General features: G+C 44.4%; 1 protein-coding gene across 1 annotated transcript in view; it reads left to right on the top strand.

The window, feature by feature from the left end:
- MROH2B (maestro heat like repeat family member 2B) overlaps positions 1 to 12,068 on the top strand; it is a 72,639-nt gene extending 60,571 nt beyond the window's left edge. The window contains exons 33-42 of the mRNA XM_086362317.1: positions 275 to 462; positions 2,305 to 2,445; positions 2,966 to 3,080; positions 3,925 to 4,071; positions 4,577 to 4,759; positions 8,165 to 8,320; positions 8,652 to 8,786; positions 9,425 to 9,527; positions 11,417 to 11,482; positions 11,929 to 12,068. Coding sequence (XP_086218443.1) covers positions 275 to 462; positions 2,305 to 2,445; positions 2,966 to 3,080; positions 3,925 to 4,071; positions 4,577 to 4,759; positions 8,165 to 8,320; positions 8,652 to 8,786; positions 9,425 to 9,527; positions 11,417 to 11,482; positions 11,929 to 12,035 — 1,341 coding nt within the window. The 3' untranslated portion in view covers positions 12,036 to 12,068. The remainder of the gene's footprint in view (positions 1 to 274; positions 463 to 2,304; positions 2,446 to 2,965; positions 3,081 to 3,924; positions 4,072 to 4,576; positions 4,760 to 8,164; positions 8,321 to 8,651; positions 8,787 to 9,424; positions 9,528 to 11,416; positions 11,483 to 11,928) is intronic.
- The last annotated feature ends 313 nt before the right edge of the window (positions 12,069 to 12,381 follow it).

Genomic DNA, 12,381 nt, shown 5'->3' with positions numbered 1-12,381 from the left:
ATGCCTCTGTGTTTCCAAATTATCCTTCAAGACATCTAATTGTTGTCAAAAGACTCTAAGCCTAACCTGATGGTGCCAACTAGTCACCCCATATGGGAGCCCTGAGAGAAAAACACAATCTGAGTTGAGAAGTTTCCAGAAAAATAAACCCTCTGTTTTCTCCCCTTTCTGTGTGCTTTTACCACAAGTGTGGTCCACCTGGGAAGCAATCCTGTGGAGGGAAAACAGCCTGGAAGGTCAGCCCCACCTGACACGAGACCCTTCCTCCCCGCAGGTGGCCTGTGCCGTGTATGAAGTGGTGTCGACGGGCACCCCTGTCGCGAGCCTGTACCCGGAGCTGTTCGCGCTTCTCCTGAAGCTGGTCAGCTGCACGCTCGGTCAGAAGATGCCCACCTCAGCCCTCAGCCGCCGGCGGCGGGTGATGCCGCAGGGGGAGCGGCAGCAGATAGCTGACCCCTGCAGGTAAACGGCCAGGCAGAAGGGCCTTCTGGAGACATCCTGACCCAAGACTCCAGAAAAGGGCCTGGCATGGCCTCAAGTACCCATTTAGAAACAAGGACCCTCCATCCCTGAGCCTCATAGCCCTTCTTCCCGGAACTGGTACCCAGGCGCTGTTGTCCAGAACAGTCTTATAAGCAGCAACATCCTCTTCTCTAGAGTGCCCCATCCACTTCCTTTGTCTTCTTTCCTTGAAACCTTTCAAGGAAAGTTGGAATTCTGTAATATTCAAGGCAGGTGGCACTAGTGGTAAAGAATCTGTCTCCCAACAAAGGAGACTGCCAATGCAAGAGATGCAGGTTCAATCCCTAGGTCGGGAAGATCCCCTGGAGAAGGAAATGGAACCCACTCCAGTATTCTTGCTTGGAAAATTCTATGGACTGAGGGTCCTGGGGGACCCCAGTCCATGGGATCACAAAGAGTCCAACACGAGTATACACATATACACTGTACAAGGAAAGAAGAAAAATAAAAATAAATATCATATTTCCTCAAATCTAAGACTTCACCAATTGAAAGAACCAATATTATTTCATGAACCATTGAAAAAGTTAAAAAAAAAGTCCCAATTAAGTCATAAATTAGTGCTTTCTTAAACTATTAAATTCATATTTTATATTGCTCCATAGAGCTCTTTGAGGATTATTAAGTATAGATTTTTATCCTGTAACACATTGCTTTGCTTCCCTGTTCTCTTGCCTAACTTTTTGTTCCAAAGTCAAGTCAACCTATTAAAAGGCATTTTAAAGAGCAATTAGACTCAGTGAGCATGCATGTGGGGTGGGGTGGGGGGTGGGGTCTGCTTGCTTGCCTGTGCAGGCCCAGGCACTCAGTCACACAGTCCCATCTGACTCTCTGTGACCCCATGGACTGTGTAGCCCACCAGGTTCCTCTGTACATGGAATTCTCTAGGCAAGAATACTACAGTAGGTTGCCATTCCCTTCTCTAGGGGATCTTCACAACTCAGGGACTGAATATGGGTCTCCTGCATTGCAGGCAGGTTCTTTACCATCTGAGCCACCAAGGAAGCAGTTAGGCTCAGCACATGTACATACATACATGTAACTTTACTAAAATACCTACAGCTCTAAGCATGCATGTGTGCATGCTAATTCACATCAGTCGTGTCCCTCTCTTTGCAATCCAATGGACTGTAGCCTGCCAGGCTCCTCTGTCCATGGGATCCTCCAGGCAAGAATACTGGAGCAGGTGGCCAGGTCCTCCTCCAGTGACAGCTCAAAGAGCCACACTTAAATCTGTTTGTGTACACGAATTGTAGACACAGTCAATAGAGACTGCATCACAACTACTGTTTGGCCAACAACTGGAATGCACTATCCATTGAGAGGTGCATCCTGGTTTCCAAGGTGCTGTGTTTGAACCACTAAAATACAGTATTTCACACTTTCTATCTTCAGGGCTTGATTTTCTCAGGAGAGGTTAAGATTTTGGGGAATTATTGACTGACTTCAGGACATGTCAATATCGCCTTTGGCCCCAAAACCAAAGTGTGAGATCAAGGCTGCCTGTGTTTTCTTTGCACAGCCTCCATTCATCCAGAAGTAAGGGAGCATTATGGGGAACATTTTTTTTAAACAAACAAAATGTGCTATATTTATTCTGTAGAATGTAGTGATTATAAGTAACCAGATTCATACATGTCAATATACAGCCCCAAGATATAATATGTGAAAATATAGAATACAGACAACTTGATGGTATTTATTATGGATTATGGACTTGGGGGATTCACAATTCCCTGCATGGTGATGACTTACTTTTGTGATGCCAACTGTCTCTTTCAGGCTCTCGACTACAACGCTGAAGTGTGTGCAGGCCCAGGCCATGAGAGAAGGGCTGACCAAAGAATCTGACGAGGGAGACAACGTGTGGACCCTCCTCAGTAGCCCCAGTACCCACCACATAGGAGTCTGTGCACTGGCCAGGTAATGTTCAGATACTCCAAAACTAGATACCAAAGAAAAAACTGAAAATAAAGTGAAAATGCAGCGCAGACAACTTCACTGAGAGCCATTGAGTCACCAAGGACTTAGAGTCAAGGAGAAAAAAGAAAAAAACAGATGAAAGAGCAAAGGGGGTTGGGAAGACATGGTAGGATCAGCTCCAAACTCAGCAATTCCTCAAAAAATAGTGATACAAATTAACAGTTTTAGGCAAACTACACTTTAGAATTTAAGTAAACTCCCGGAGTTGGTGATGGAGAGGAAGGCCTGGCGGGCTGCAGTCCATGGGGTCACAAAGAGTTGGACACGACTGAGTGACTGAACTGAACACTGTAGTCAGGCACTTAGATAGGGTGCTATAAAGTTTAAGGCTTGATGCTCTTTCCTTGTTAACATCCCTTTTTAAAATTATTGATTTTCCTGATAGAGAAATAGACTAAAGTGTCTTCCGTTGTTTAGAAAGAAAAAAGTTTCCGCTACAATGGGAGCCTTGGTTTTCTAGGAGCATGGCCGTGTGGCAACATGGAATCATACGGGACATCACAGAACAACTCCTCCCATCCCTGACCTCCTCCTCGGAGAACTACCGGATAACGGGCACAGCTTTCTTCTCTGAGGCAAGCCATCCCAGGAGGCTCGTTGGGTCCCATGGGGTATCTCTCTCAGGAGTCCAGTGGGAACCAGAGCCACGGAAGAGGGACCTTCACCAGAAGCTGTGGGAGAGGCCCAATGACTGCCAGAGATACAGTACCTGAGAAGAGAGAGAGAGAGGAAAAAGAACCCAGCCTCATCCTCTTCCTCCCCTCTGGTCTGTAGACATCAATTTCCAAAGCAGAGAAGGATAGAGACTTAACCTGCAAAGGACAAAACAAAATATAACCAACAAATATATCAATACTACAGTCCTTCCACACCCTGGGATAAAGGCTGGCCCAGCCAGTCCAGAGAAATAACATCATCAGTTACTCCTGTTTTCCATGCTCTATTTTCCCATTTAGATTAGAATTATCTTCTTAACTGGGCTTCCCTGGTAGCTCAGCTGGTAAAGAATCTGCCTGCAATTCAGGAGACCCCAGTTCGATTCGTGAATTAGGAAGATCCCCTGGAGGAGGGCATGGCAACCCACTCTAGTATTCTTGCCCGGAGAATCTCTATGGACAGAGGAGCCTGGCGGGTTTTATTCCATGAGGTCGCAAAGAGTCAGACACAACTGAGCAACTAAGCACGTGCACATATATTCTTAACCAGGTGTTTTGGTTCTCATCAGCTCATAACCTTGACCTGTGGGTTGTTTACTGCTAGAGTTTAGTTCCTGCCAGATTTGCATATTCACCCAAGGCTTCTTCCTCTGCTCCACAAGCAGCTGGGGCCCTATCCTTTCATCATAGCTGTGATGCCTTCAGAACTCTCCTGAAGGGAGGCCCTTCCCTCAACTAAAGGGGAGAAGTGTGTCATTTTCAGCTCATGAAGGAGCCAGTCCTTTGGAAGCATGGGAATCTACGGGAAGTGCTTGTCCTGATGGATCAGAGTGCTTGGGACTCCAACCCCATCCTGAGGCAAATGGCCATCCGGGGTCTTGGTAATACAGCTTCTGGAGCCCCTCACAAGGTAAAAGGGGTTGGGGGAGGGACAAAAAGTAGTTCATCTAAATAGAGTTAGGGGCTTCCCAAGTGGCTCAGTGGTTAAAAGAAAAAGAAGAATCCATCTGCCAATGCAAGAGACACAGGAGACAGGTTCTATCCCTGGGTTGGGAAGATCCCCTGGAGAAGGAAATGGCAACCCACACCATTATTCTTGCCTGGAAAATCCCATGGAGAAGAAGGAGCCTGGTGGGCTACAGTCCATGGGGTTGCAAGGAATTGGACCCAACTGAGCATGCATGGACACAAGTAGAGTTTTAAAATAATTATTTAGTAACCCACACCCCATGGTTACCGTGTGTGTTAATTTCAGAAATTAAGTGAAAATCCAAATAAGTTGCTGAAGTAGTGGCTCTTGTGTTGAAGGATCCGTGACCCTAACAGAATGTCAGTCCCCTTGTCTGGGGTCTCCTACCCTATTCCAGATACACATAGAACAGTTTTTGAGATTAAGAGACCTTATTTCAAAATAGGTGAAGAAGCACAAGCAGATGATGTTAGAATCTGTCATCAGAGGCCTCTATCACCTGGCCCGCACTGAGGTCGTCTGTGAAAGCTTGAAGGCTCTAAAAAAGATCCTGGATCTGCTCACAGACAGAGACGTGAGCTTCTACTTCAAAGAAATAGTGCTGCAAACAAGAACCTTCTTTGAAGATGTAAGTGAACCTGTTCAGGAATGTTCCCTCCCCAGAAGTGAGTGAACAGAAAGAGGTTCAGGCGGTGCTTGCAGCAGACCAGTTTGGTGTCCATCTGCCGTACCCGCTTATATTCCCTTTCGTAGCTTTCCTCTCTTGTCCGTCTTGCTTCCTGGGCTCACCTCCCATGTAAATCCCTTACACTTAAATCCTTACCTCAACGTTTGCTGTTGGGGGAACACAGATGATGACAGTACTCATTACAGGGCTAGACGTCGATGCCGCCAGCACCATCTTTTCCATGTGCAAGATTTCAAAGACTTAAAATGCTTGCGTAGTTCATTTCACCCAGGAGTCATTAAACTGCCCCATGGCTCATGGGCCAAATTCGACCCAGAACATCTTTTTGCAAATGTAGTGCTATTGGAACACAGCCGTGCTCATTGGTCACATATTTTCTATGGCAGCCTTCACACTTCATCTGCAGAGCTGATTAGTTGTTACAGAAACCATGTGGCCTGCAGAGTCTAAATTATTCAGCCTTTGGTCTTTTACGGAAAAATTTTGTCAACCCCTGATCTGGTTTACAGCCCTCATTTCAGAAAAGATTAGTCAATGATCCTAGGCAAAGGAAGGTCATTTTTCTTTATACCTTCTGGGAAACTAGATTTTATTATTTCTTCTTGGTTTATTCACTGTCATTAATATAGAAATCTATTTCACATCTAACATAAACCTATTTTTTATCATCTAAACCTGTCTGCTCCTGTTGTGTGATTGGAGGAGATGGAAAATCTTGGCTGGCTCCTCAAGTGCATCCTTCTTAAACATTAAGGCCTTATTAAATTACCTGTTCACCTGATGGTCTCCAGAATGAAAAGTCTTTATTTCCTTCATTATTCACCATAAACCTAATTTTTCAGCTCCTTAATATTTTACAAGCCAGTGACTGTGTTGTATCTCTAAATGAGGCCTGAGAAGTATTGAATAGAATCTGAAGAAAAATCACCTCTCAAGTCCAATTTTTTCCTATTTATTCACTCCAGTTTTTTTTTTTAATCTTACCCTTTCTTCCTGACTCTTCAGAGGTTTATTAACCACCCGACCTCCAGATTTCAGTTTGTAATCCGTGCCCTCAGTCCACAGTCCACCAGTTTTGTGTTTCCGTTTCTTTTGTGTGAGTCTGAACCTGACCTTTGAAAGCAGCTTTCTGCTGGTATTAGTGTTACTTTCTCCAATGTGTTAGTGTTACTTTTCATTCTCATTTTGTACTCAAAAAATACTTCATGGGCTTTCATTCAACTCAGTATCTTTTTTAAAATAACAAAGATGTTCTTTTCTTCACTACACAGATTTGAAACAATCTTTAACAACAAAGAGCTGAAGTCAGCCCCAGAGAGACCCACCTGTTAGGTTTCCTGGACTGTTGTTGATTCAGTGATAGTAACACTCTTGGATCTGAGCCTTCAATAATCACAAGTCTGTCTACAAGTTTTATGGTCAAAAGAATGTTTCTCAGTTTTACTGCAAAAAAATCTAAAGTCTTTCTGGTTGTTAGGTTAGAACTTTTTCCTTTCTAGTAGGTATCAACCTCATCAAATTTGCATAAAATTTGACAAAAATTGAGTCTTAATAATGACATGTTCTTTACAGTCCTGTAATGCTCTTTTGGGGGCTTGCCAGGTGGTGCTAGTGGTAAAGAATCTGCCTGCCAATGTAGTAGACTTAAGAGATGCATGTTCGATCCCTGGGCTGGGAAAATCCCCTGGAGGACGGCATGGCAACCCACCCCAGTATTGTTGACTGGAGAATCCCATAGATAGAAAAGCCTGGTGGGCTACTGTCCATAAGATGGTGAAGAGTTGGACACAACTAAAGCAACTAAATGCACGCAATTCTCTCTTTCTGCAAATAAATTATGATACTTTGCCCCTATATTTTTCTATAGGTAAAACATACAATTCTGTAATCTCCAAATTCTCTCTTTCTTTTCTTCACTATTCAAATACTTTCTTGAAAATCCAAAAATATGGTGACACTTTGAAAAAATGGTATAAAATACAGCTGCTGTCCCATGCTCCAGGCCCTGCTCACTATTTCCCATACCAGCACCCAAGCGCTTACGTCACTCTCTATAACAGGAAATTAAACTTTAATACTTCTCCCAGCACCCAAGACACTTCTACACTTCTCTTTTCTGCTTTCTCATCCTCCCAATTGGTTAATTCCTCCTCCACCTAGCTTTAGGTCTTTGATTTTTAAAAATTCAAATGGTTTCTTTTTTTTTTAAGAAAATAACTCTCTAGCTTTTGGATACTTTGTTATTGGGTTGCTTCTCTTTCTAAAAGGAGATCTTTTAAAAATATACCTTGACCTTACTTCTAGTACATTTAAAGAACATGTCTACTTCCATTTCCATTCTACAAGGTCACATCTCATGTATTTAACTTTTCTAGCCTTTTCCCAACAAGCCATCTTTATTTTTTTATGGTAGATCTTTATCAGCGTCCTTTTTCATAACATTGTTGTTCATATGCCCACTTCTCACACACATTTTATTTTGCCATCAAAGTTAATTCTTCTGTCGTCTTCCCCTCATGTCCATGGGAATGCTTTTTTATTGGTTCTTGTTTGTTGCTAATCTAAATAATATTGTTACCCGAAATGACCTTTCCCCTCATCCCTCTGCCTTCCTATAGGTATTTTAGACTAGTTTTCTAGATACCCAACTCCCTCAAGAAAAAGAAAGAAAAAAGAAAACCTCCAGAAAATTCATCAGAGTTTGTTAGAACTCTAAACCATATCAACAAAGTGTCTTAGATAATAGAAGGCCATCTTTCTCCACCACCTGTAAAGCATTGCCAACCATCCTGGACAGTAAGCAAGGGAGCTCCGTAACTTCATATATAAAATAGTGAGGCTAAGCACTTTCTTGTTTATCCTCTCTCTCTCTCTCTCTCTCTCTGAGACCCAAAGTTCAAATTTCTGAGCTTTCTGTAATCCCTTTGGAAAGTGTATGGGATCTTGGAGAAGCATCCTAGACCTTGAGCAGTTTCGATCAGAGGCCCCATAACTCCAGGCTAATGATGCAGTCAGACTAATATGTATAAAATACAGAACAAACAAGAACCCTCCCTGGCCTTCTCCCACTAGCATTCCCTGTGTATTATTCCTGTGGTCATATTTCCTCATTAGTTCCTCAAAGTCAGAAACCAAGTCTCCAGCTCTAAACTCGGGTTGTGTGGATGGAGAGATACTGGGAAAGAAAAGGCATTCTTGAAACACACAGGGGCTGTGACAAGCGAGCTCCAGTGCCTGGACTCCAGCCTCCTTTACTGAATGGGAAGGGGCATAGTGGGCTGGGGGGTTTCCAGCTGGGAATGGCCATGTCGGGGACTCACCCAAGACATGCATCTGTCATCACAGGAGCAGGATGATGTGAGGCTGACTGCCATCCTCTTATTTGAGAATCTGGCATCCCTAACAGGAAGAAGGTGGAAGATTTTTTTTGCTGAAGAAATAAAAAAGAGCATGATTTCATTCCTTCTCCACCTCTGGGACCCCAATCCCAAGATTGGAACTGTAAGTGGCCCTTTCAGAGACAGCTGCACCTCTTCCTCTGCCCATAGCCAAGAGGTGCCAGGAATCTTGGTCTGGCTGGGCCAGAAGCCATATCTGAAGACACCAGTCTCAAATGAACCTGAAAACCAGTTATCCCATCTTGGGTTCTTTTTTGGCCATCACTTCCTGAGTTTGCACTTCCATCTTTGAAACTGGGAAGGTGGTAGCACTGACTGTCCAGCCCTTGCATCACTCTTTACTGCTCTTTTCCCAACATACCAATAAGCCTGCCTTCCCTTCTGGAAGGGGATCTAGCATTATGCACTGTGACGCAGAAAACTCTGTTTTCCAGGCTTGCCGTGATGTCCTGATCATCTGCATTCCTTTTCTGGGTCTCCAGGAACTCTATGGGGTATTAGACCATCTCCTGGATGTTCAGGATCTACCAAGAGCCAGGGATTTCTACAGGCAGTTCTGCATGAAGCTGGTGAGTGTGCAATAGGTGCTGCTTCCAAAAATTCAGGCCAAGAGTCCAGGCAAATCCCAGAAGGCAAAGCACATAGCAAAGAATCCCAGCTAGAGCGAGAACCATCTGGGAAGAACAGTGATTCTGGATATCCTGCCACATCACCCTCTACTCTGTCCCCAAGTTCCAGTTGGAATCTGCTCTTGACTCCTGAAACATCTGTTGATTAGTCCTATAAGCTCCAGTGCCACCCTGATTAAATTTAGAATGAAATAGCCGCTGTATGCATGCTCACTGGTCTTTTGATGTCTGTTCTTGGGGCCTATAGGATGCTGAATTTCATAAAGGGTCACTTCTCAGTTGCCTTCTTTTTTTTTTTTTAATTTATTGAAGTATAGTTGATTTACAGGGTTGTGTTAATTTCCGCTCAACAGCCAAATAAATCAGTTATACATACTTATTCTTTTTCATGTTCTTTTCCATTCTGGTTTATCACAGGATATTGACTATAGTTCCCTGTGCTATACAGTAGGACCTTGATGTTTATCCATTCTGTATATACTCATTTGCGTCTGCTAATCCCAAACTCCCAGTCCTTCCCTTGCCCACCCGTCCCTCCCACTTTCAGTTACCCTCTTTGTAACACAAATCTCTTCCAGTCGAAGAGAAACCAAGAAATCCTATGGATCCTCCACACACACTCATTCACGTTCTTCAGCAGCAGCTGGGAGACCATCAGGAGTGCAGCCATCAAACTCACAGGTGAGGCCATGTCCACTCTCTCCACTCACAGGTCCACTCCTTGCCATCCTGTTTTGCTTTGCCTGGAAGCTACCCCAGCATGAATGCTGGTATGATTGTGTGCTGTTGCTTCAGTCATATCTGACTCTTTGCAACCCCGTGGTCTGTAGCCTGCCAGGCTCCTCTGCCCATAGGCTTCTCCAGGCAAGAATACCGGAGTGGGTTGCCATGCCCTCTTCCAGGGGATCTTCCCAACCCAGGGATCAAACTCATGTCTTTTATGTCTCCTGCATTGGCAGGTGGGTTCTTTACCACAAGTGCCACCTGGGAAGACCAGTATGATTGGTATGACCAAAAAAAAAATAATAATAATAAGCCAGAAAATTCATTTTATGTATTACGACATCTTCCCTCAAAAGAACCTGTTTTCTTTGCAAACTTACAGTAGCAGCTTCTGAATTCCCAACACTCATTCTCTTTCCATCAGACCATTCTCCCTATTTGGGTCCTTCCTGCTTCTTTTGGCTCCAAGTCACTGTTCCCTCTTTTCCCCAGGTCTTTGATCCAAGCCTGAAGCCCCTGCCAAATTGTTTTCCTTTGTATCACCCATTAACACAAACCATAGTCAACCTTCTAAACTCAGTTCAAGTTGAGAGCTTTAGCAGCAACGTGATAACTAGTGAAAAGTGTACGGGTGCTTGGGGGCCAGCGGACCTCGGCTCTGCTAGCTGATTTTGGACAATTCACTTAATTTCACTCTTTGTTGTGAAATTGCACTCTGTGTTGCTTCTTTGTTTGATCTATAAAATAGTAAAGTAAGTGAATCACTGAGGATTAAGTCTTATCATGAAACCCATTCCATCTAATCAGGCCTACAATGAATAGGCCCACTGGGTTGGCCACCTTAAAGAAAGAAAGAAAGTCAAGTCGCTAAGTCATATCTGACTCTTTGCGACTCTGTGGACTGTAGCCTGCTGGACTCCTCCATCCATGGGATTTTCCAGGCAAGAATACTGGAGTGGGTTGCCATTTCCTTCTCCAGGGGATATTCCCGACCCAGGGTCAAACCTGCATCTCCCACACTGCAGGCAGACTCTACTGTCTGAGCCACCAAGGAAGCCAGGACCCTGAGGATCCCTTATTGGATCCTATAGAGGATCCCCTTTTTGTTGTTTTTCAGTCACTAAAATGTGTCCACCTCTTTGTGAGCCCATGAACTGCAGCATGACAGACTTCCCTGTCCTTCACTATCTCCTGCAGTTTGCTCAAACTCATGTGCTTTGAGTTGGTGATGCCACCCGACCATCTCATCCTCTGTCGTCCCCTTCTCCTCCTGCCCTCAGTCTTTCCCAGCATCAGGGTCTTTTCCAATGAGTCAGCTGTTCACGTCAGGTGGCCAAAGTATTGGAGCTTCAGCTTCAGCATCAGTCCTTCCAATGAATATTCAGGGTTGTTTTCCTTTAGGATTGACTGGTTTGATCTCCTTGCCATCCAAGAGATTTTCAAGAGTCTTCTTCAGCTCCACATTTCAGTAGCATCAATTCTTCGGTGTTCAGCTTTCTTTATGGTCCAACTCTCACATTTGTACATAACTACTGGAAAAACCATAGCCCCCTAACTACATTGTAAGTTTTTGGAAGACAGGGGCCATACATGTTCAAAACCCTGACAACTCGCGCCGCTCCCCTGGAGGAGATAGTGAGTTTTCCCAGTAACATGGTGGGCAAGCAACCGCTTCGAGTCACAGCACTCAAGACTCCATACACATCATCCTGGAGGTGCAAGGGGAGCCTAGCTTGTTCATTCACTATTCAGACCACTTAATTTCTGACCAGGTGCAGAGTCTGCCCTGACTTTTTGTGGCCCATTCCTCTATAGCAAATAGTAACTTTTCTTCCTGTTGATTTTAGATGCCATTATTCTCAATTTGACCTATCAATATGTGGAGCTAGTAGACAGAGAACAACTGACCACACGTGAGTACCAACCTTAGTTTCTGTCCAGAGCCCTGTTATATTCTTAGAGAAAGAGAAACTAAAGCCACTCCAAGTTCCACATCAGCTGTAAAATCATAGTGTACCCCATCATCAGTGGTCTCTGATGCTCCCCATATACTGGACTTTCTCCAGAGTGTAAGGTGACCCCCAGCTCCATCCCATTGCAGGCACCATTCCCAGCAGACTTCAAGTTTTCGATTGTTTGTAAACCTACTGGTCCCAAGGTCAGCATCTTCTCTTCCCTTATTTCAATGTAAAAATAGTTTCTAAATTTGTGGATCCAAATCCTAACCATTAGGGCAAAATGTGAGCCCAGGGACCTGAGCCCCATGTAGCTCTGATCCTTAGTGGAGGCTTCCCTGCACTGCAGAGCTTGGGCTTTGGCTTTCTTCCCTCAGTGGACATTGCTCTTCTTCCCATTTCAGAGCTCCAAGCACTGCGACAGGACCCCTGTATCAGTGTCCAGAGAGCAGCTGAAGCTGCCACGCAGACCCTCCTGAGAAGGTGTAAAGAGATAAGTGTCCATCTGTAAACCATCAGGAAATAAACTGCTAGGCTTTTTCTATAACTGAGTCCTGTCTTCATCCTCACAACTCACAAACTTGTAATATCTTGAGGAAAGAGGTGGCGCCCAGGGTGGGGATCTTGAGGTAGTGGTATATCCCTTACCCTCCAGACTCCCTGGTGGCTTCAGTTGGCAAAAACCACACTCACCAGTTCACATGAGGAATAACCTGTGATGTGAGTGGTGACAGCCACATGGCCTTTGCACAGGACAGCCTTCAATGGAAGCTTACATCCCAACAGATACCAAAAAAATGAGAGAACGTCAAACAATTCTGCTGCCACTGAGAAGAGGACTACTGCTACTTTCCGCT

The sequence above is a fragment of the Bos grunniens genome, chromosome 20 (assembly GCF_055505025.1).
Source record: "Bos grunniens cultivar Pamir isolate PY7600 chromosome 20, Bosgru_T2T1.0, whole genome shotgun sequence".
NCBI lineage: Eukaryota > Metazoa > Chordata > Mammalia > Artiodactyla > Bovidae > Bos > Bos grunniens.
Note: the sequence above shows the minus strand (reverse complement) of the source record. Positions and strands in the feature narration are given on the sequence as shown.